This window comes from Puma concolor, chromosome D4 (genome assembly GCF_028749965.1).
Source record: "Puma concolor isolate L17-30 chromosome D4, mPumCon1.1.hap2, whole genome shotgun sequence".
Taxonomy (NCBI): domain Eukaryota; kingdom Metazoa; phylum Chordata; class Mammalia; order Carnivora; family Felidae; genus Puma; species Puma concolor.
Genome location: NC_141679.1, coordinates 73,042,626 through 73,067,539, shown reverse-complemented (window position 1 = coordinate 73,067,539; position 24,914 = coordinate 73,042,626). Strand labels below are relative to the sequence as shown.

The following is a 24,914-nucleotide window of genomic DNA, read 5'->3' as shown; positions in this document are numbered from 1 at the left end:
TCATGAAAAAAAATGTCCACATCCATAGGCAGTTTTCAAGCTGTCCCAGAGCCTGAGAGTAGGCACAGGGTCTTTCTAACTTGCTCCTCAGCACCTGTGATATTTGCATTAGTGCAAGAGTTGAAGATAAGCCCAGAGAAGGCCTGTCATTCCTCCTGAACACTGTACCTCCTCAGGGAGCCACCCTGAAGAGAATGGTGGAGTTTAGCCTAATGGATTTACTCTGTCAAGGTTGAGTCACTGCAAATCTGTGATATAACACATGACTCACTCACTTCAGTTTCTGATAGAATATTCTACAAGTGATTCAGAAGAAAAATAAGCATGATTTTATAGCATGAAACCGTGGAAGGGAGGGTAACCAGAGGATGGCAGAACTTTAAAAAATGTAATACAAATTGGTCAGCCGTAAATGTTCTCAGTGAGGAATTAACGGCGGGAAGTCCCTAAAGAAATCTTGTGTGGCTACACTGTGAACACTTTGGATTGGATGGACTCAGATTTTCACAGACTACATGCACAAAGGAGACCAAGAGATGCATACCAGCAAGAACCATGTCTGGAGCCAGAACCCAAGTCATGTTATGCAGAACAAAAAAGATGATTGTCCAATACTTCTGTGTAGGGTAAGGAGTAGTTGGGCAGGCATGTGGCTTAGGGTAAATGATGTCCTGCTGGTGGATGGTCAAGAGAAAGTCAGGTTCATACACTCCCACTTTGCTTCTGTTCTGTTGGTTTGTGAGGGGACATTTCAAAGCAAGACAAGAGCTAACTGCTTCACATAAAGTCTTCTGACCTGGATGAAGCACATTCTATAATGCAGGTTCATACAGTTTTCACATGAGCCAGTGGACCACTGCAAGCGGTCTTTGAGAAATGGTGAAGAGAAAGCAGGCTGGAGATGAGCAAAGAACATGGAACTTTGTAGAAGGAAGATAGGCTTTGCAAAGTGTAGTCCATGATAACTTGAAGTCAAGGCCAGGCAAAATCTTTTAAGAGGTGGCTTTGTGGTAGGAGCCACAGTAGTTCCCAGCAGTTAGCATTATGGTTTCTGCATTAGTAAATAATGCTTAGAAAATTCTCATCTGCTTTAGATAAATATTTTAGGTAGGCATTCACTTACATTTTGTTCTAATTTTTTTAGGTTGCTATTTGAGCCTTTAACCTGTCCGGGTTTTATTTTGGCATATATAGTATAAGCTCAAATGGTCAAAATCCTTTTATTTTAAATGGCCACCCAATTTTCTCAACACTAGTTATGAGTGATGTGTCATTTCCCCTAATGATTTGAAACAGTAACAAAACAATAATTAACAATAGCTAACATTTGCCAGTTGCTTACTGCGTGCCAGGCACAGTGCTAACATGACTTACCTCATCTGTTTCTCACAATAACGCAATGAGGTGGGCACTGTTATTATCATTCCCATGTTACTCGATCATCCCTCAGTGGGGAAACTGAGGCACAGAATGGCTAAGCAACTTGTCCAGAGTCCACAGTTACAGACTTGGACAACCCGACTTCAGTATTTAAGCTCTGAAATTTATTTGGTATACGTGGGTTTATTTCTAGGCTGTTATGTTCCAGTATATTCATTCCTATGCTGATACCGCACTGTTTATCACTAATAATGTGAGTCACTCTCCTAGTTTGTTTTTTTTTTTCTTTTTTTCACCACTAATTTCTAGTGTAACCACATCCTTCCATTTTGTCGTATGGCCTCTTAAAACGCCAAGACATTTTTTTTTCTTTCCCCTGAATATTAAAGGTAGCCAAACAGCATAAGCCATGTTTTTTTTTCCAGAAAGTCTCCTGAAAACACTTCCTGAGGTAATGGATTTTGCAGAGCTTTTTAGCAAGAAGTGTAGTCCATGGCTGCTTTTGCTGGTGCCAGCTACCCTATTAGAGAACAGAACCCAACTGCTCCCAGCCTGGTTGGAGAGATCTGAGCAGGTGCCAATCAACATAGCTTTCTGCAACAGTGGGAAGATTTGGAAGCTGTGCTGTCCAATATGGTAGCAACTAGCCACGTGTGGCTACTGGGCACTTGAAATGTGTACTTGAAATTGAGCACTTGAAATGGTATGACGGAGAAACTGAACTTTTAATTAATGGAAACTAGTGTAGATTTAAATAGCCACATTGTGTCCAGTGGCTGCTGTAGCGCAAATTAAGTAATGAAAAAGTTACGTAGCAGGAACTCTTCTCAGATGTGCCTCTTTCACTGCCAAGGAAGAGAGTCATCTATGTTTGAGGGTCTCAAGTCCAGGGGCTACTAATTTTCCTCTCAAGCCCCTCCTTACTTAACAGAGCTTTGCTTTTGCTGTTTTCAACTTTCCAAGGCAGTGCTGGATGACCCAAGGGGCAGACTAAGCATGTGCCTGGGGCATTGGTAACAGGAGGGTACAGAAAAATGAAATATTTGGATGTTCCGGCAGTAAAAACCATGGCAAATCATTTGGTAAAATTTGGACTTAGTTGTGCTTCCTTACGTTTATTCCATGGCTTGATGGCATTTTTCTTTTTCTTTTTTTATGTTTTATTTATTTTGAGAGAGAGTGCGTGCAAGTGGGGGAGGGACAGAGAGAGAAGGAGAGAGAGAATCCCAAGCAGGCTTTGTGCTGTCAGCGCAGAGCCCAATGTGGGGCTCAGTCCCACAAACCATGAGATCATGACCTGAGCCGAAATCAAGAGTCAGATGCTTAACCGACTGAGCTACCCAGGTGCCTCGGTATTTTTCTTTCTAATTCTATGCATGCAGGGTCATCCCCCAAGATCTTTTCGATGTCTGGTGGCACCATTGCACAGTTGGTCTATTACACTGCTACAGTCCGAGACCCCATCATCCTCAGCCTGTGCAGGAAAGGACAGGGCCTACACGAGGGGGAACATGACCTTCTCTGCTGTAGACCATGTAGATTCAGATCTGCACTGGGAAAGCATGGTGTTATGGTTAAAAGCAAAGATGCTGGAACCAGACAGCTTGGGTTTGGATCTGGCTCTGCTGTTTATTAGCTAGGTCACCTTGGGCAAGTTGTTGAACCACTCCGTGCCTCCATTCCTCATCTGTAAAACGGGAATAATAATAATAATAGTGTCCCATGTACTATTATTACGCTGGGCACTATTATTGCAATACACTATTATTATAGTCCTCACTGGGTAGTTAGGAGAAGTAATTAGAACAGTGTTTGGCATATAGTAAATGCTAAATAAGTTGTTTGCAAATGAAAATGAGCCCTTTAGTGTAGAACACGATGCTCTGATTCAGTCACTTGGCCCAAATGTGCAACTCAAATGTGGGTGTCTTTTGGTTTATAACAAAGCATCCCCCTGGGGTTGACATATGATACCCCCCAAAGAGAACATATACACATCCTCCAAAGAGGTTTTACATCAATTTTCTTACTTTATCCTCATGGCAACCTGCTGAGCAGAGCAGGGAGGTGCTGTCCTTGTAGGTGTGCAGGGAAAATGACAGATGACTCTATCCGGCAGGGAGGATTTGTTTGCTGTGTTTGACCACTGGACCTACCTATCATTTTTGGAGCAAAAATCCAAACGATGTCAGAATGACTTCTTTCTTCCTCAATGCAAACGAAAACTGCCTATAAAAACTTTCAGGCATAATTGGTTGAGAGAGGACCAATACAAGCAACACGGTCTGCTGTATTTGTATTCACAACAAAATGAGCTTTTTTATCCCTTGTAACTTGAATGTGGCCTGGTTTTCTATTTCCTCTTCAGAAATCCCTTGGAAGTGTATTTTCCTTAGGCCCTACACCCTCCAGGCCAACTCAGGGGACACAGAGGCACTCTGAGCATTCTTGGGATGGTTTAGTAAATGGGGCCAAGCTCTGGGTTAAAATGGAGTGAGCACAGGTGCACCTGTGCCTCCTGGGAGGGCCACGATTCCTGCTGTGGGCTCAGCATGTGGTTTTGTTCCGCAGATTCGTCATTCATGCTGCAGCAGATGGTGGGCGTTGGGCTGGGCTCCGTGGCTGTTGTGATTATTCTCGCATTCCTGTCCTTCTCAGCCGTGTGGTATGTGAGACTGTCATTTTTGAGAAATGAGTGGAATGGCGGAAGGATGGGGTTGGAGTCATGAGAACAGCTGGGATTGAGGAGAGCCAAAGGGGATGTGGGCAGAGGTTGTCCTGGGCTTAGCACTCAGCAGGTGAAAGGCACGAGTAGTCTACACCTTCGGGCAGGGAGGGAGATGCGCTTCTGGTGCAGAAAAAGAGCAGGGTTGGTGATGGCTGTGCTGATTTCCCATGCTGCTTCCCATGAGGGTACATGAGCTGCACATAGAGATATACCAAGGAAAAACCATAGTGTGTCAATGGACTCTTTTCCTCCTCCACATCTAGATTGCGGACGGGCACTACCTGTGGAGGATGCACGGTGCTGGGGCAGATGTTATGGCTGTTTCTCAGGTGCCTGCCTAGACAGAGGCCCCATGTGGCTTCCACCCAGGTGTGTATGGGTCCGCAACTTTTTCCATTCCCAGCTTGGTCCCGTTTCTGGATTCAGGATGGTGAATACCTCTGTGGAATTCCCCAAAAGGAGGAAACTCAGGAATTGCTGATGTCTTCTCTGCTTGCTACACAATCAGTTCTGTGTGTGAACGTGAGACCCTTGATATACAATATAATATTGACCGCAGGCTAAAGATCATGTGGGCTGGACCCTTGTCTTCCTCTGAGTGATACCTGAGAGTCATCTCTTCTGGACATTGAATACAAGAGAGTCTCTGCATCTTCCTTTATGGCATCTCTGAATTAATTTGGAATCCATCCTTTTACAATGAGCGATGAGGGGGACTTAAGTTTGGGCTAGAATTTGCCTTTATGAAGGAGGTCATTCAAAAGGATAGAGCTCATTGACAGTAGGCAAACTTGTCAAACATTTTAGAAGCAACCCTTTTCTTATAATCGATCGACATGCTAATAGTATACTAACCCGGCCTGACTCCAGTAAGTTCCCTGCAATGTGTGTTAGGCAGTGTCGCTTTGATACAGATCCATTGGTTTACAGGTAATCAAAAGCCACAAGTTTTCATTCCAATAAAAATATTCTGTTAATTTAGTCAGTTCTTCTCTTCCACACCAAAGTTTATAGCAGCCTTGTCTACCTTTTTTATTACTCTCTGATATAAATGACCTCTGCCTTCCTTTAGTAACAATGGGTTGAAACATTATAAAGCCCATGGCCAGAATCCATGTGTTAATAGGGGAGGGGGAAGAATGTGAGTGATGTGTAATCTTCCCCTTTACCTACAACCTCAATAACTATGACTGTTCCTTTATCATGAATCATGACACATTAAATGCAAGCAGCCGTGGGCCCACCGTCAACTTGCTGAATTTACAGACGGAATGTACTAGATTTGGCTTTTAAACTCTGAATCAGTGTTCTTTAACTTTCTTCTCTAACTGGTGGTGTAATTCCAAGGCTCAGTAAGAAATGAATGGAGAAGACAGAGGCGTGTGGCTTTCCTGAGTAACAATGGTATTATCCCTTTTCTCCCTCTTCTAGGCCTGGAGAATAAAAAGCAAGGGAGAGGAAACCAGGAGACAGTTATATTGTATAACCTCAGGGCAAGGTGCATATGAACGTGGCCCTGGAACTGTGCAGTGTTGCAGTCCTGAGAAAAGGGACAGTCTTTCTGATAGGATGGACTTGTGTGTCATCTCTCCATGAGCTTCCTGGGTGTTAGTGAGGGTCAGATCTGTGCGGTCTGAGCTTGAGTATTGCAGATGAGGAAACAGTAGGAACAGTAAACTGTCTATGAAGTTGCCCTGGGAGATCCAGGTCCAAGTATATCCCCTCAATTAGGAAGAGTCAGAGAGAGGGAAGCAATATCCTGACACCTGGATGTTCAGTGCCGGCTTAGGCAGTATTAGGAATAGTTGTCTTTGTCCTCTGAGGTACTACCTTGGACTACAACCGCAGATGAGTGTTTAGAAACTTTCCTGCTCTCATCTTAGGTGATTTATAGAGTAGAGCTCTCAAAAGACTAATACAAATACCTTTCTACTTTTAATCTTTATGTGCAACTATTCAAACTCATACTATTTTCACAGCTCTTGAATGAAATTTGGAATCCTTACAAATTATTGTGGTTACTAGGGTAGGGTCTCTGATGAATAAGGTTTTTCCTAAAGTCTCCTCTATCCAAAGAGAGAATCTGAATTAATTATTATTGTTGTTGTTGTTTTATTGGTTCTGTAAACACCATATGTTTCTGTAGCCCCCTTAATTTCCAGCTCTAAAATTAACTGCCAAAGAAGTTACTGTGGTCCACATGGGAACTTGGCAAAATTGTCGTTGAAAGCAAGAAATCCCACCTGCTCAGTATCAAAAGTTTCTGGGTAAAATAACTGACTAAATATTAAGTAAAATGTTCGGTAAACTGTACTTCTGAGTACATAACACAGTTGCTCAGTAGTATTACTGAACAGAAGCAGGTGCTGAAGTTTGCAGAAAGGATGTATATCTTTCTGCAGTTCTTTTCTAACAGTTTCCTCATAAACATGGCGGTGGGAAGCTTGAGGTTCTCTAAATTCACCCGGGAGCTTTACTACATTACTGTTCTTTTTTTTTTTTTTTTCCCCCAAGTGGATTCGTGGTTAAGGTGGGGAGGGCATCTCAGGAGAGCAATAGTGGGTCTTCCCGGGAGAATGCAGGGTCTGTCTGCCCAAGGGCTGCCCAGGCAGCACTTGGAGTCGCTTTGGAGTGCCTCTAAATAAAGCCAGGTCCAAGCTGAGGATGGAGCCAGGATCTCCCCCTATTGACTGTCATGGGGAAGCGTGTAGAGGTGAGCACTGAGACCCAGTTGTGAGCGCCCTTCTAGGTTAGGAATCAAAATTAGAGGTTGACCAGATAGGAGCAGATTGTTCCCTGGCTGATTTGTGTGTCTGCATGCCTGAGGTTTTTGTTTATATCCACTGGAGTTTTTGTTTATACACATTCTTCTATTCCATCCTCATAACAGTCGTGTGTGGTGGGAAGGTTAGGGGTTACCGTTTTTCCCACTTTAGAATGGAGAAATGGGTTCAGACAGGTATGTGACCTGAGTTGTGGGGCCGAGTCATCTGATGCAAGTCTATTCCTCATTCCTGGGATTTGACTGGCCTTGAGCTCACCTTTGGACATCCTTTTGGTTTTGGGGAGAGTCAGGCCTTTGTGTTTCTCTCTCCATATATGTATTTTAACCATTGACCTTTTCTACTGTAGCCGATCTTCTTTTATCTGTCTTTTCAGTAAAAGGTATCTCCCCCCGAGATCTCTTCTACAAGGAGCCACAAACCACCAAAGAGTTGGAGGTTAATTAGGGGAAATAGGTAATAGTTTGTCTCTGACTCAAGACCTGAAACTGTAGCTGGGCACTTAACCCAAGACCAGAGCAAAAGTGATTATCTTGCAATTCCACATTAGTTTGGGATCAAGTTAATATTTAAAGTGATGCTAAAGGAAGTAAAAAGGTGTTCCCTTTTTATTGCTGATCTCACATTTGGAGTTTCTAACCTTCTATTTTTCCATTCTATTCATCTAAGAGAAAACCAATGTTAGTAGTAGTCAATCAATTAGTGCTTTAGGGGCCTTTTGCCTGCATGACTTGTTGCTTAACTGAAGTGCTGCATTTTGGAGAGGAAAGAGGATGGGGCTTTCTTTGTGCCTAAGTTTGTGGACAGGTGATACATTGAAGCAAATCAATTAAAAAAGCAGTGTTCGTATTGTTTGAGAGAGAGAAGGAGAATAAATGAATCATTTTGGTGATGTGTGTGTGTATGCATGTGTATCCATATCCATAAATTTTTTGGTGCAACCCATTTTTTGGGTTACAAAAATGGGGTCAAACTACATGTGTGGTTTTGTAAACTGCTTCTTTCATTTCTGGGTACATTTTTAAATGCAGTCAATGGTGACCGCATTAGAATTTTGTGCCATATTTTATTTAGCCAATACTCTTTTGTGCATTATGTATTTAGGATGTTTCCAAATGTTTACTATTCTTATACAAATTGTATAATTGTGTGAAATTGAAAATGATATATGTTTTACGTTTACTACGTCAGAGGCATCTTAGCAGAAAGTTTATACCAGTTTACAATCTCACCAGTAGAAAGCCTCAGCACCACCGGGCACTGTTGATATCTTTCATCTTGATTAATCTGATGGGTGAAAAATGATGTTTCCATGCTTTATTTGCATATCTTTATTTTTGCATGTTGATTGGTCATTTGTAATTCTGTCTGGGTGAATTGCCTTTTTTCTCGGTACTTGGTTTGTCTTTTATTGATATGAAAAGCTCTTTGTATCATAGTAATTTTTATTCCTGGCTGTCATATATTTTATAAACAAATTTTGTAGCTTATCATTCCCCCTTTTGACCCTGATTGTGTCATATCTTGCCACACAAAACCTTAACATTTAGGTAGTCAGATTTATCCATTTTTTCCTTATATATTGTATCTTTGGTGCCATGCTTGAGGGACCTTCCAATCTCAAGGTAATAAATATAATTCAGCAGTTTTAAAAAACATTTAAATCTAGGGGCGCCTGGGTGGCTCAGTCGGTTAAGCGGCCGACTTCCGCTCAGGTCATGATCTCGCGGTCCGTGAGTTTGAGCGCCGCGTCGGGCTCAGTGCTGACAGCTCAGAGCCTGGAGCCTGCTTCAGCTTCCGTGTCTCCCTCTCTCTCTGCCCCTCCCCAGCTCATGCTCTGTCTCTCTCTGTCTCAAAAACAAATAAACGTTAAAAAAAATAAAATAAAAACATTTAAATCTTTAATCCATCTGAAGTTTATTTTAGTATACAGAGTGAGGTTCGGGACAGAGGGGATCTTTTTTTTTTTTTTCTTTTCTTTAAATTAAGCTGTTAAATGGTTTTAGCCAGTTGTCCTATTAATATTCATTGACTTTTTTCCCCTAGTGGTTTGAATTATATACTGAATTAGATACCAAAGTCTATTTCTGAATGTTCTCCTTTGTTCTGCTGATCTATTTCTGTGCCAATACCACCTGTTCAAACTTTAAAATAGGATTTTTAGTACCAAGTAAAATTAAGTTACCACTCTTTCTGTTAATTCTCAGATTATTCTCAGATCTTATTATATATTTATTCATGTATACATATTTATTATACATAAACTAAGGAACTATTTGGTCATATTACCCCTAAATTCTTAATATTTTTTTTGGTTGGGGTGGGGAGCATGTGGTCAATAAAGAGTGCTCCTATCTCACAACATGGAATGTGTCTCCATTTAATTTTGTGTGTGTCCCTCTCTAGAGTATTCTCGTTTTCAGTTTACAAGGTAGCTTATGCTTATTTTGTGTTATGTATATCTAGGTATTTTCTATTTTGTTATCCTGGCCTCTTAAGTCACGGCCTCAGCTCCTGCCCCTGAACGTGTATCCCATGGCCTCTCACTGCTGGTGTTCCTGGAGATGTCCTGCCCTGGAAGTCTGTCCTTTTTTGGGAGAAGTCACACCAAGGTGTCTCCCCCAACATAATTACTTTCCCAGGTATCCACTGGACTCATGGGATCCTTCCATGCCAATGGAGGACTGCCTGTTCTCACAGGTCACTCCAGCCACACAAGTTTCCTTATTCATTTGACCCTTTGTCCTCACATTAGTGGAAGTGTAGCTTGTTCCCAGTGTGGATCCCCCTTTTTTGTCCTATTGCTGCCCTGACAACCTCAGCTTCTTGACCCTTGAGTTTCTTATCCTTGGAATCCGCTACCAGGCCAGCATGTCTTTCAAAGGTTTACGGGACGCAAGTCAGAAACTCTGAGTGTGGGGTCCCCTTGAAGCTTCTCTTTCCAGGCTGAGGAAAGATCCCCTTGTCATTGTGGTGGGGGACTGAAAATTCTTGGGACACCAATGGCTTTCTCCAAGGAATTTCTCTCTTTTGACCTTTTCCATTTAAATCACTTTACATCCTGGATATCAGGTGTCATAAGACTATTTAAAAAACCTCATTTTAGAATGTGGAAGTATTGGCAACCTATTATTTTCAGTTTCTTAGAAATTTGGTCAAAACAAAAAGTCCAATTAGGGGTCAAAGGACATGAAACTATAGCTCACAAAAAAGAAATGCAAATGGCTCTAAAACATTTTTAAAAAAAGATGTTCAACCTCACTTTTAAGAAAAATGCAAATTAGTAAGATATCATTTCTTAGCTATCAATTTGAGGGGAATCCAGAAGTTTAACAACACACTCCACACACTCTCTCTCTCTCTTTTTTTTTTTTTTGAGAGAGCGATCATGAATGGGGTAGAGTGGCAGAGGGAGAGAGAGAGAATCTTAAACAGGCTCAATGCCCAGCACAGAGCCCAACACGAGGCTCAATTCCATGACCCTGGGATCATGACCTGAGCAAAAATCAAGAGTCAGATGCTCAACTGACTGAGCCAGGTGCCCCCAAAAAACTTCCTTTTTTTTTAAATTTTATTTTTTATTTTTTTAAAATTTACATCCAAATTAGTTAGCATATAGTGAAACAATGATTTCAGGAGTAGATTCCTTAATGCCCCTTACCCATTTAGCCCATAACCCCTCCCACAACCCCTCTAACAACCCTCAGTTTGTTCTCCATATTTATGAGTCTCTTCTATTTTGTCCCCCTCCCTGTTTTTATATTATTTTTGTTTCCCTTCCCTTATGTTCATCTGTTTTGTCTCTTAAAGTCCTCATATGAGTAAAGTCCTATGATTTTTGTCTTTCTCTGACTAATTTCACTTAGCATAATACCCTGCAGTTACATCCACGTAGTTGCAAATGGCATGATTTCATTCTTTTTGATTGCCAAGTAATACTCCACCACACACACACACACACACACACACACACACACACACACACACACACCACATCTTCTTTATCCATTCATCCATCAATGGACATTTGGGCTCTTTCCATACTTTGGCTATTGTTGATAGTGCTGCTATAAACATGGGGGTGCATGTGTCCCTTCAAAACAGCATACCTGTATCCCTTGGATAAATACCTAGTAGTGCAATTGCTGGGTGATAAGGTAGTTCTGTGTTTAATTTTTTGAGGAACCTCCATAGTGCTTTCCAGAGTGGCTACACCAGTTTGAATTCCCACCAGCAGTGCAAAAGAGATCCTCTCTCTCTGCATCCTTGCCAACATCTGTTGTTCCCTGAGTTGTTGATGTTAGCCATTCTGACGGGTGAGGTGGTATCTCATTGTGGTTGTGTTTTGCATTTCCTTTATGATGAGTGATGTGGAGCATGTTTTCATGTGTCGGTTGGCCATCTGGATGTCTTCTTTGGAGAAGTGTCTATTCATGTCTTTCACCCATGTCTTCACTGGATTATTTGTTTTGTGGGTGTTGAGTTTGATAAGTTCTTTACAGATTTTGGATACTAACCCTTTATCTGATATGTCATTTGCAAATACCTTCTCCCATTCTATCAGTTGCCTTTAGTTTTGCTGATTGTTTCCTTTGCTGTGCAGAAGCTTTTTATTTTGATGAGGTCCCAGTAGTTCCATTTTTGCTTTTGTTTCCCTTGCCTCTGGAGACTTGTTGAGTAAGAAGTTGCTGAAGACATGATCAAAGAGGTTTTTGCCTGCTTTCTCCTTGAGGATTTTGATGGCTTCCTGTCTTACATTGAGGTCTTTCATCCATTTTGAGTTTATTTTTGTGAATGGTGTAAGAAAGTGGCTCAGGTTCATTCTTCTGCATGTCACTGTCCAGTTTCCCCAGCACCATTTGCTGAAGAGACTGTTTTTATTCCATGGATATTCTTCCCTGCTTTGTCAAAGATTAGTTGGCCATACGTTTGTGGGTCCATTTCTGGGTTCTCTATTCTGTTCCATTGATCTGAGTGTCTGTTCTTGAGTGAATCTGGGATTGTGATGCCTCCTGCTTTGATTTTCTTTTTGAAGATCGCTTTGGCTATTCAGGGTGTTTTCTGGTTCCGTGCAAATTTTAGGATTATTTGTTCTAGCTCTGTGAAGAATGCTGGTGTTACTTTGATAGGAATTGCATTGAATATGTAGACTGCTTTGGGTGGTATCAACATTTTAACAATATTTGTTCTTCCTATCCAGGAGCATGGAATCTTTTTCCATTTTTTTGTGTCTTCTTCAATTTCTTTCATAAGCTCTCTCTAGTCTCCAGTATATAGATTTCTCACCTCTTTGGTTAGATTTATTCCTAGGTATTTTATGTTTTTTTGTGCAACTGTAAATGGGATCGATTCCTTGATTTCTCTTTCTGTCGCTTCATTGTTGGTGTATTGGAATGCAACCGATTTCTGTGCATTGATTTTATATTCTGAGACTTTGCTGAATTCACGAATAGGTTCTAGCAGTTTTTTGGTGGAATCTTTTGGGTTTTCCATATAGAGTATCATGTCATCTGCGAAGAGTGAAAGTGTGACCTCCTCCTGGCCGATTTGGATGCCTTTTATTTCTTTGTGTTGTCTGATTGCAGAGGCTAAGACTTCCAATACTATGCTGAGTAACAGTGGCGAGAGTGGACATCCCTGTCTTGTTACTGACCTTAGGGGGAAAGCGCTCAGTTTTTCCCCATTGAGGATGATATTAGCATTGGGTCGTTCATATATGGCTTTTATGATCTCAAGGTATGTTCATTCTACCCCTACTTTCTTGAGGGTTTTTATCAAGAAAGGATGCTGTATTTTGTCAAATGCTTTCTCTGCATCTATTGAGAAGATCATCTGGTTCTTGTCCTTTCTTTTATTGATGTGATGAATCATGTTAATTGATTTGCAGATATTGAACCAGCCCTGCATCCCAGGTATAAATCCCACTTGGTCATGGTGAATAATTTTTTTAATGTATTGTTGGATCCAGTTGGCTAATATCTTGAGAATTTTTGCATCCATGTTCATCACGGAAATTGGTCTATAGTTCTCCTTTTTAGTGGGGTCTCTGTCTGGTTTTGGAATCAAGGTAATGCCAGCTTCATAGAAAGAGTTTGGAAGTTTTCCTTCCCTTTCTATTTTTTGGAACATCTTCAAGAGAATAGGTGTTAACTCTTCCCTAAATGTCTGGTAGAATTCCCCTGGAAGGCCATCTGGCCCTGGACTCTTGTTTTTTTGGCAGATTTTTGATTACTAATTTGATTTCCTTACTGGTTATGGGTCTGTTGAAATTTTCTGTTTCTTCCTGTTTCAGTTTTGGTAGTGTATAATGTTTCTAGGAATTTGTCCATTTCTTCCAGATTACCCATTTTATTGGCATATAATTGCTCATAATATTCTCTTATTGTTTTTATTTCTGTTTTGTTGGCTGTGATCTCTCTTCTTTCATTCTTGATTTTATTTATTTGGGTCCTTTCCTTTTTCTTCTTGATCAAATTGGCTAGTGGTTTATCAATTTTGTTAATTCTTTCAAAGACCAGCTTCTGGTTTCATTGATCTGTTCTACTGCTTTTTTGGTTTTGATAGCATTAATTTCTGCTCTAATCTTTATTATTTCCTGTCTTCTGCTGGTTTTGGGTTTTATTTGCTGTTCTTTTTCCAGCTCCTTAAGGCGTAAGGTTAGGTTGTGTATCTGAGATCTTTCTTCCTTCTTTAGGAAGGCCTGGATTGCTATATACTTTCCTCTTATGACCGCCTTTGCTGCGTCCCAGAGGCTTTGGGTTGTGGTGTTGTCATTTTCATTGACTTCCATATACTTTTTAATTTTCTCTTTAATTGCTTGGTTAGCCCATTCATTCCTTAGTAGGATGTTCTTCAGTCTCCAAGTATTTGTTACCTTTCCAAATTTTTTCTTGTTTTTGATTTCAAGTTTCTTAGTGTTATGGCCTGAAAATATGCATGGTATGATCTTGATCTTTTTGTACTTACTTAGGGCTGATTTGTGTCCCGGTATATGGTCTATTCTGGAGAACGTTCCATGTGCACTGGAGAAGAATGTATATTCTGCTGCTTTAGGATGAAATGTTCTGAATATATCTGTTAAGTCCATCTGGTCCAGTGTGTCATTCAAAGCCGTTGTTTCCTCGTCGATTTTTTGATTAGATGATCTGTCCATTGCTGTGAGTGGGGTATTGAAGTCTCCTACTATTATGGTATTACTATCAATCAGTTTCTTTATGTTTGTGATTAATTGATTTATATATTTGGGTGCTTCCACATTTGGTGCATAAATGTTTACAGTTGTTAAGTCTTCTTGGTCTATAGACCCCTTGATTATGATATAACGCCCTTCTGCATCTCTTGATATAGTCTTTATTTTAAAGTCTAAATTGTCTGATATAAGTATGGCTGCTCTGGCTTTCTTTTTATGACCATTAGCATGATAGATGGTTCTCAATCCCCTTATTTTCAATCTGAAGGTGTCTTTAGGTCTAAAGTGGGTCTCTTGTAAACAGCATATAGATGGATCTTGTTTTCTTATCCATTCTGTTACCCTATGTCTTTTGATTGGAGCATTGAGTCCATTGACGTTTGGAGTGAGTACTGAAAGATAAGAATTTATTGCCATTTTGATGCTCATTGAGTTGGAGTTTCTGGTGGTGTTCTCTGGTCCTTTCTAATCTTTTGTTGCTTTTGGTATTTATTTATATATATACATATTTTCTTTTCATCTTTTCTCCCCTCAGAGAGTCCCCCTTAAAATTTCTTCCAGGGCTGGTTTAGTGGTCACAAACTCCTTTAATTTTTGTTTGTCTGGGAAACTTTTTGTCTCTTCTTCTATTTTGAATGACAGCCTTGCTGGGTAAAGAATTCTTGGCTGCATATTTTTCTGATTCAGCACACTGAATATATCCCACCACTCCTTTCTGGCCTGCCAAGTTTCTGTGGATAGGTCTGCTGCAAACCTGGTCTGTCTTCCCTTGTAGGTTAGGGACTTTTTTTCCCTTGCTGCTTTCATGATTCTCTCCTTGCCTGAGTATTTTGTGAATTTGACTATGGTATGCCTTGTTGATGGTCAGTTTTTGTTGAATCTAATGTGGGTCCTCTGTGCTTCCTGGATTTTGATATCTGTGTCTTTCTCCAAGTTAGGGAAGTTTTCTGCTATGATTCGCTCACATAACCCTTCTACCCCTATTTCTCTCTCTTCCTCTTCTGGGACCCCTATGATTCTGATGTTGTTCCTTTTTAATGAGTCACTGATTTCTCTAGTTCTTAAAATTGTGCTCTTTTGCCTTAATCTCCATCTTTTTTTCTGCTTTGTTATTCTCTGTAAGTTTGTCCTCTGTATCACTGATCCTCTGTTCTGCATTGTCCATCCTTGCCGCCGCTACATCCATCTGTGATTGCAGCTCAGTTATAAAATTTTTGATTTCATTCTGGCTATTTTTTACTTCTTTTATCTCTGCAGAAAGGGATTCTAATCTATTTTCGACTCCAGCTAGTATTCTTATTATCGTGATTCTAAATTCTGATTCAGACATCTTGCTTGTATCTGTGTTGGTTAAATCCCTGCTGTCGTCTCTTCATGCTCTTTCTTTTGGGGTGAATTCCTTCTTTTTGTCATTTTGAAGGGAGAAAGGGAATTAATGAGGTAGAAAAATTGAAATTAAAAAAAGATTAAAAAAATATGAAAATTAAACACACACACACAAATCGAATAGATGATGCTAGATCCTAGGTGTGTTTTGGTCTGGGTGTTAAAAGTGGTTTGACAGATTCGAGAGAAAAAAAGGGGGGGGGGTGGTGGAAGGAAATCGTTTGAGAATTAAAAAAAATGAATACACTGAAGTAGACTAAGATGATGGGGGAGTAAAATAGAATTTGAAAAAATACATGCAAAAGGAAAGAATATAGTAGAAAAAATTAAAGAAAAATATTTTTAATAAAAATTAAAAATATGAATTTTTTCATTGTCTGTATTTAAGAAAAAAGAAATGAAAAAGAGAAGAATAAAAAAAAGAAAAAAGAAATCGTTTGAAAATTTGAAAAAGTGAATACACTGTAGTAGACTAAAATAAAATGATGGGAGTAAGAATTTGAAAAAAATTTACATAAAAGCAAAAATATAGTAATAAAAATTAAAAATATTTTTAAAAGAGATTGGAAATAAAAGTGAAGTTTTTCTCTTTTGCATTCAAGAAAAAGAAATGAAAAAGACAAAAAAAAAAGGAAATTGTTTGAAAATTTGAAAAGGTGAGTACACTGAAGTAGACTATAATAAAATGATGGAAGTAAAGTAGAATTTGAAAAAATTTACACAAAAGTAAAAAATATAGTAAAAAAACTTAAAGACAGATATTTTTAATAAAAATTGGAAATAAAAATGAATTTTTTCTCTTTCTGTATTCAAGAAAAAGAAAAGAATTGTAAAAGAGAAAAATGAAAAAGAAAAAATATATAATAGATGAACCTGCTAACAGATTGAAGTAGGACTGAAATTGCTTTGTTTTCCCCTAGAAGTCAGTCTATGTAGCTCTTTTTTTTTTTTTTTTCAACGTTTATTTATTTTGGGGACAGAGAGAGACAGAGCATGAATGGGGGAGGGGCAGAGAGAGAGGGAGACACAGAATTGGAAACAGCCTCCAGGCTCCGAGCCATCAGCCCAGAGCCCGACGCGGGGCTCGAACTCACGGACCGTGAGATCGTGACCTGGCTGAAGTCGGATGCTTAACCGACTGCGCCACCCAGGCGCCCCTATGTAGCTCTTTATAGTCCATAAATTAAGCCGGTATGAGGCTTGTGTTCTTGAAGAGCGAAGTTGGCCCAGTTGGGCGGGGCTCGGTGTAACAGCTCCACTCTCCACTAGATGGCGCTGCTAGCCTACTGGGGTGGATTGTTGCAGTGCTCGTAGGTGCGTATGCGCATGCGCGGGAGCGGTGAAAATGGCGCCACCCAGTTACCCATTCTGTTCTCCCGGATCAGCAATCGTGTACCAGTCCTCTGTCTTCAGCTCTCGTCCACTCCCCACTTTTTCACTCTCTGTGACCAGGCCCCAGGCAGTACCTTCTCCCAAGTTTTGTCTCAGATGCGGCTGTTTTCCCCGGCCCCTTGCTTCCGAAGGACGGTGGGTTTGACCCGTTCCGCCCCTCTGCAGGAGGGTCTCACTGAGCAATGGCGAATGAGCAATGGCCGAATGTCGGCTGCAACCAGGAATGCCTGCTGGACCCTGCTGTTGCCGGTGCCCCGAGACTGCGGCCAGGTGCCAGCCCACCCCAGAAAAAGTTCATGAGACAGTGTAGCAGCAGTGTTTCAGGGATTATGGAAAATCACAACACACATCTGGCACCAGACTTCACCCTCAACGACCTTGCCCTGGTACCAGCGAATGTGGCTGCCTTCCGGGGTCTGCTGGGACCAGGTGGCTTCAACAGTCTCTACCAAATGTCCCTTCCAGCAGTGGAACCGCTTTTCCCCGTGTGGCCTCAGAACCTCCCGGACCCCACTCTGTTCCTGGGGATTCGCCCTTCCCACCAGAGCACCGCCAGGTATCGAGCTGCGGAGTTGCAGCCTTTGTGCTCCCCTTGTTTACAGTCTTAATGGAGTTTAAGCCCTCTCTCCTTTCTCCCTTTTTAGTTTAGTCCCTGCGGCTGTTTCCAATTTTCCACTTTCTCTGCAGCTGCTTTTGGGAACGGGTGCTTTTCCCGTATGCTCCCCGCTCCCCAGTCTCCGTCCTCTCTCCACCTGCAAAAGGGGTTCCTTACCTTCCGTGGCTTCTCGCTCCCCAAGTTCAGCTCTCCGCGCCGCGTACCTGCTGAATTCTGTGGTTCAGGTTGTGCAGCTTGTTGTGTTAATCCTCCAATCAGTTTTCTAGGTGTGTAGGATGGTTTAGTGTTGGTCTGGCTGTATTTCATGGATGTGAAACACACAAAAAGCTTCCATGCTATTCTGCCATCTTGGCTCCTCCCCCAACATACTTCCTTTTGAGGCTGTGGGGAAGCAGGCACTCAAACATTGTTAGAGAGGTTATGGAATGGTACAACCTCTATGAAAAGGAAGGGAACCTGGCAATACTTACATTGCCTTTGTCCAGGTGCCTTTATCCTGTAACTCGGAATTCCCACTTCTTGTAGGTTCACTTGCATATGTTGAAAATGACACATGTACAGGGTTACTTGCTGTGACCTAGTTCATAATCACAAAAGCAGAGAAACAACCCATGTGCCTCTCTGGAGGAAATGAACAATGATATCTCCATGTAACACAGTGGAATAACCATGCAGTTGTGGAAAGGGAATGTAGAAGAGCTTTATGTACTGATATGGAGAAATTTGTAAGATATATTGTTTTTTTTTTTAATGTTTGTTTTTGAGAGGGAGAGAGACACACACCCAGTGTGAGTGGGGAAGGAGCAGAGAGAAGGAGACAACAGAATTCAAAGCAGGCTCCAGGCTCCGAGCTGTCAGCACAGAGCCTGACGTGGGATTTGAACCCACAAACCATGAGATCATGACCTGAGCTGAAGTTGGACACTTAACTGAGACACCCAGGAATCCCTCTAAGATATATTGTTTTAATGAGAAGAGCAGGTAGAGAATACTGGATATGGTATGCTATGCTTTGTGTAAGAGGGGAAATGAAAATATGTACTCAATTTTATATAAAGAAACACTGGAACAATAACAGTGAATTAATGAAAATGGTTACAAATAGAGCAAGGAATAATGGGGTGGAGGTGGACAGGGTGAAAGTGAGTCTTTTGAGTGTTTATCTTCTTATTTTGTTGTGATTTTTTTTTTCATTTTATTTTAGAGCAAGGGAGCGCAAGCAGAGGGTTGGGGAAAAGGGAGAGAGAGAGAGACAGAATCTTAAGCAGACTTTATGCTCAGTATAGAGCCCAACACAGGGCTTGATCCCACAGCCCTAAGAGCATGACCTGAGCCAAAATCAAGAGTTGGACGCTCAACCGACTGACCCACCCAAGCACCCCACCAAAGTATTATTTTAAACAAAAATATTTTCCTCCTTAATTCTGTTGCCAGCTGTTAACTTAAACATTACATATTTGGCTTTCTTTCTTCTTTTTTTTAATGTGTATTTATTTATTTTTGAGAGAGAAATAGAGAGTGGGCAGGGGAGGGACAGAGAGAGAAAGAGGGAATCCCAAGCAGGCTCCACACTGTTAGCACAGAGCCCACTGCCAGGTTCGAACTCATGAACCATGAGATCATGACCTGAGCTGAAATCGAGTCAGGTGCTTAACTGACTGAGCCACCCAAGCACCCCTACATATTTGGCCTTCTGAAATTTTCCCGAAGCTGCTTATTATTGAGTTCATTTTTCCTTGCTGCACAGTAGTGATTCAGATTTCTTAAAAGCTTTTTGTGAATCTTTGGTAATGTGACTTTGGGAGACAACTAGAAACTAGAAAGTGAATTTTTATAAGAGAAATATAGTAAAGACTATATATGCTTATAGCCATGTGTTAATTTTCTATTTGCTATGTATCAAATTACCACAAACTTAGTGGCTTAAAACAATACACACTTACTATGCCCCAGTTTGTATGGGTCAAGAGTCCAGGTTTAGTTTAGTTGGATTCTCTGCTCAAGGTATCACAAGTCTGCAGTCAAGGTATTGGCTAGGTTGCATTTTCAGCTGGAGGTTCGACTGAGGAAAATTTCTCTAACGTGCTTATATAGATTGTTGGCAGTGTTCATTTCCTTGTGGTTGTAGGGCTGGGTGGGGGGGTCCCAACATTTTGCTGGCTGGTGGCTGGTGGCTCAGGTCCTAGATGCCTGGATGCCTGTTTGTCTGCCACATGGGCTTCCTGAACACAACTGTGTAGTTCATCAAGCCAGCAACGAGAATCTGTGACTGCAGGGAGGTGTTCAGTCCCTCTTTTAAAGGGCTTTCATCTAAGTTAGGCCCACCCAGGGTAATCTCCTTTTTAGCTAACTAAAAATTGGGGCACCTGGGTGGCTCAATTGGTTAAGTGTCCGACTTCATCTCAGGTCATGATCTCATGGTTTGTGAGTTGAGCACCACATCAGGCTCTCTGCTGTCAGTGCAGAGCCTGCTTCAAATCTTCTGTCCCCCTCTCTCTGCCCTTCCCCTGCTCGTGTGTGCTCTCTCTCTCAAAAATAAATAAACGTTAAAAAATAATAAATTTAATTAAAAATTAACTAATTGGCCTTAATTATGTCTATAAAATCCTTTCACTTGTGCTGTATTCTGTTGGTTAGAAATAAGTTCCAATGGAGGGGGACATCTGATGTGAACACTAGGGGGCAGGGATTGTGGGCCATTTTAGATTTCTGCCTACTACGAGTTGCTAAAGAAAAAAATCAATGATAAACTTTAAACCCCACCACAGTATTTCCTGGGTCCTTCTGACAGGGCTATTTGACTTTATGGCCAAACCCTAGGGCATAATTCTGTTCTCTCTAGGGAGAGGTGCCAAGGCTTACAGGAGTAGAAATGGTCAATGGCCCTGAGATTTTTAAGAAGGCAACTGGGTCTGTAAGACTGCTTTCTTAACTTTGACTGAATGCATTCACTTGGGTGAGGTACAGAGATTTTGGGGGAGGGAAAGGGTGCCATTTCTCTGTGTCCCTGGGCGCGTATCCTTTGGGTTAACAGGATTCAGGATTTGTGAGCTTGGCCTGAAAAAGTCTATCTCTGCCAGACTTGAGAGAAGTGGTGTGTGGCCTGGCGGGTTAGCTCTGTCCTATAGTCCCTGGAAGCGGCCATCCTGAGTCTTGGTGAACTGGGCAGAGTAAGGCAACATTGATCAGACTCAAGGCTTCCAGACGGCCAGAGCTCCAGGGATCAGAGCTGGAGAGCACAAAGGTCCTCCCCAGCCCCCAGGACCCTCCCTAGCCAAGGACTTGTTAGTAGGTGTATGCAGCAGAGAGTGGATGGGGCTGAGGGCAAAGCAGTTAGCCACCAGCTGTGACTCCCTGTGTCCAAAGTGCCTTCTGGTGAAGAGTGGACCCAAGAACCTGAAAGAGGGCTGAGTTTCAAGAGCCAAGGGAATTTGGCTTTTTGGGGGGTGGGTTGTGTTAGCTGCGGCTTGGGATCCTATAGAGATTAGCACCAGATGAGTCCAGGGCCCTTGTGGTTTGCAGGGACTTTGCCATGCTGGTGATGGTCAGGGACAGTGGGAGATACTTCACTATGTTGCCTTCTGGCTAAAGAAGGGCAGTGTGCAGGGCAGGGGAATTGTTATCATGCAACCTAGGAAGGGGCATTGGCTGGGCAGTCAAGTCCTGAGCTGAACAAGGAAGACCACGTGCTGGTCCTGGTTGCAGAACATACATGTCCACACTGTGTATGGCCCTGTAAGGGAGATGGTGCATGGGGCTGTCAGGTTCCAAGACTCCAGCCTGTCTCCAGCTTGCTACCAAGGGTACAAAGCAGCTGAGTCTGACTTGGCTGCCTGTGATCTGTGTTCATCAGCATTCTTACTGGATTTCTCTTGGAAAATTAATACATAGCCATCTGGTCTATCAGTCTGAGTTTGGTGCATCTGAAATAATTGGCTGGATTAGATAGAGGCTGAAGGAACTCCACAAAGGCAAAAGGACCAGCCCCATACCGATCTCATGAGACTATATCTCAGTCTCCATTTCCTCCATCTTCCTCCACTTCCCCTCATTTCTACAGCCACTCCTCTGGCCTCCTCTCCCTCCACCCCCAGGCTGCTGCTGCTGAGCCCTGCAAGTCTCATGGAGAAGCCACTCAGATAGGGTTGGAGTTAGATGCAGAGCTGGAACCCACAGTGGAGATACAGCCGGGAGAGCATGGGAGGCTCAGTGAGAGCCAACCATAGAAAGATCAAGGCTTATAACATATAAAAGAAAGAGAGACCCACTTCTAGAGGGAAGGAAGTAGCCTGCCTTCCTGGAGGGATGCATGAAGCTGAACAGCCTTGGGGAGTTGACTGACAGCTGGGGAGTTGGCCCGGCAGTGTGGTCTGTATTGACTGTATTGCATACTTCACTTTCTAAGGTTGACCAGGGAGGTCATCGTCCTCAGCCTCTGCCTGCAAGTGGGTTGCCAAATGGCCCTTTATTGCCCATGCAGCTTTCATCAGCTTGGTCACCCAGGTGATTGCCCTCAATCCCTGAGACTTCACTGGTTTCCCATGAACATTGGGTTCATAGTACCTCTTGTCTGCCACTGCAAGCTAGCCTGTGTTTTAGGAAACTCTAACAAACTTTCCAAATGGACTTATCTTTTTTGCTGTAGGACTTCTGCTTTGCATAATCACTTGCTTGGTCAGCCACGAGGCTGCATGCTGATAAATCAGAAGTAAAATAAGTTGTTTGAAGTGAGCGACAGGAAAAAGAACTGATTTTGAGCAGATACTTTCTGAGTGAAATGAGAGCCTGAGACATGAGTCTGAAGAACAGGATGCCAACTTTCAAGCATTTCAACCGGGAAGCTCCAAAATTCTCTGAGCTCAGTGAATTCCCATTTAATTCTGAGGAGGCTCCTCAGGGACCTAGTGAGTTTTGTTTTGTTTTTTTTTTGTTTTTTTTTTTGTTTTTTTTTTTTACCATAACACAAGGGATGGGGTTTGATGCACAGTGAAAGAAATCATAGCTTAAGTTAGTCTGAGTTTTACCGTATTTTGGAAATGCTCCAAATAGGCCACATCCTCTAAGACCATAGTCTGTAGATTATTATTCTTTTTTATTATTCTCAGGAATAAACTTGCTGAATCACCACAGGTTTTTGTTTGTTTGTTTAATGTTTATTTTCTTTATTTTTGAGAGAGAGAGAGAGAGAGAGAGAGAGAGAGAGAGAAGAGACAGAAATGAGCAGGGGAGGGGCAGAGAGAGAGGGAGACACAGAATCTGAAGCAGGCTCTAGGCTCTGAGCTGTCAGCACAGAGCCCAACTCAGGGCTCAAACCCACAAACCGTTAGATCATGACCTAAGCCAAAGTCATATGCTTAACTGACTGAGCCACCTGGGTGCCAGTGGTCTGCTTTTAGCTACTAGTTTCCCGTATGTCATTGTCTGGTTGGTTTGGAGCATCCTGGGTCCACCTTGAGCCCACTTTACAGCCTGTGTGGCATTTGGAGATGTGCATTATTGGTGGTCCTCCTTGCTAAGGATAAAGCTTTGGTGGCAATTTCAAATCACCAAGGAATGATGGATTTTTAGGAAAGGGTGGGAATAAGTGTCTAACCATTTGGGAAAAACTTGTTTGCAATAAATGTGGCTAACAAAAGAGTTAAGAGCCCAATTACACGGAAGTCTTACATATCAGTAAGAAAAACTGTAAGCTCCTCCTGCAAGGGGGGAAGATGATCAGATAGTTCACAACAAGTCTGCTGACGTTTTTCTCTGGAAGTCATACCTGAATGTTTTAGTTTTTCTTGCACCAGTAAAAACAGAGCAACCGATGAAGAACATGAGAACATTGGAGTAGGAAGCCAGGGGAACATCAGACACAGCTGACCAACATTTTCACTATCTAAAGGCTAGGTGTGATTTTCATCCTGGCTCACACAGTGTGTATCTTCAATTTCTATATTTCCAGATAATTTTTTTTTTTTTTTTTTTTTTTTGCCTACTACTCCTCTAATGATGGCTTCCAATTGGTCACATCTCTCTGGGTCATATTTCTTAAACCCAAAGGAAGGCTTGATGTGTGTCCCCCATATTAAGCATGCTCGAGAAGCTTCCCCATATAGTTTCAAAGATATGAGACTGGAAGTGTAAAATCCAGTCCAGTCTGTTGTCAATTTATCATTCATTCTGAAACAAACTAGTGGGTTTTTTTGCTTTCCTTTTGACCCTGAATTTCCCCTGTATTGAGAAATCAGTCTAACCTTCATTTCACAACACCCAGCATATATCTGACTGAGTGCCTTCTGTGATGGGAGTTCAGAGTGACAAGCAGAATGACAGGAAGCAATGCAGGAGGCCAGCAAATCCACTACTCAGATGGATTTGGGACTGGGCCTTGAATGATTAGTAGGATTTTGTCCAGTGGAGAAGACCAGGAGGGAAATGCTGGTAATGGGGGTGGGGGTATAAGAATGTGAACAAAGGCATGAAATTTCAATAAGATTTTTTTTTATTTTAACTTGTTTTATTTATTTATTTATTTTTTAATTTACATCCAAATTAGTTAGCATACACTGCAACAGTGATTTCAGGAGTAGATTCCTTAATGCTCCTTACCCATTTAGCCCATACCCCCACCTACAACCCCTCCAGCAACCCTCAGTTTGTTCTCCATATTTATGGGTCTCTTATGCTTTGTCCCCCTCCCTGTTTTTATATTATTTTTGTTTCCCTTCCCTTATGTTCATCTGTTTTGTCTCAAAGTCCTCATATGAGTGAAGTCATATGATTTTTGTCTTTCTCTAACTAATTTCACTTAGCATAATACCCTGCAGTTCCATCCACGTAGTTGCAAATGGCATGATTTCATTCCTTTTGATTGCCGAGTAATACTCCACTATGTATGTGTGGGTGTGTGTATATATACATACACACACCCACACATACATAGTGGAGTATTACTCGGCAATATGTGTGTGTATGTGTGTGTGTATGTGTGTGTGTATATATATATATACACACACACACATATATATGTATATATACATATATATGTATATATACATATATATGTATATATGTATATATACATATATACATATGTATGTATGTGTGTATGTATATATGTATGTATGTATGTGTGTATATATATATATATATATATATATATATACACACACCCATACATACACACCACATCTTCTTTATCAATTCATCCATTGAGGGACACTTGGGTTCTTTCCATACTTTGGCTATTGTTTATACTGCTGCTATAAACATGGGGGTGCATATGTCCCTTCGAAACAGCATACCTGTTTCCCTTGGATAAATACCTAAATAGTACAATTGCTGGGTGATAAGGTAGTTCTATGTTTAAATTTTTGAGGAACCTCCATAGTGCTTTCCAGAGTGGCTACACCAGTTTGAATTCCCACCAGCAGTGCAAAAGAGATCCTCTCTCTC

At 41.5% G+C, this 24,914-nt stretch overlaps 1 protein-coding gene across 1 annotated transcript in view; it reads left to right on the top strand.

Moving 5' to 3' along the window:
* The window catches only part of SUSD1 (sushi domain containing 1), a 138,715-nt gene extending 133,626 nt beyond the window's left edge, over positions 1–5,089 (top strand). The window contains exons 17-19 of the mRNA XM_086683946.1: positions 1,806–1,954; positions 3,952–4,045; positions 4,372–5,089. Coding sequence (XP_086540072.1) covers positions 1,806–1,954; positions 3,952–4,011 — 209 coding nt within the window. The 3' untranslated portion in view covers positions 4,012–4,045; positions 4,372–5,089. The remainder of the gene's footprint in view (positions 1–1,805; positions 1,955–3,951; positions 4,046–4,371) is intronic.
* The last annotated feature ends 19,825 nt before the right edge of the window (positions 5,090–24,914 follow it).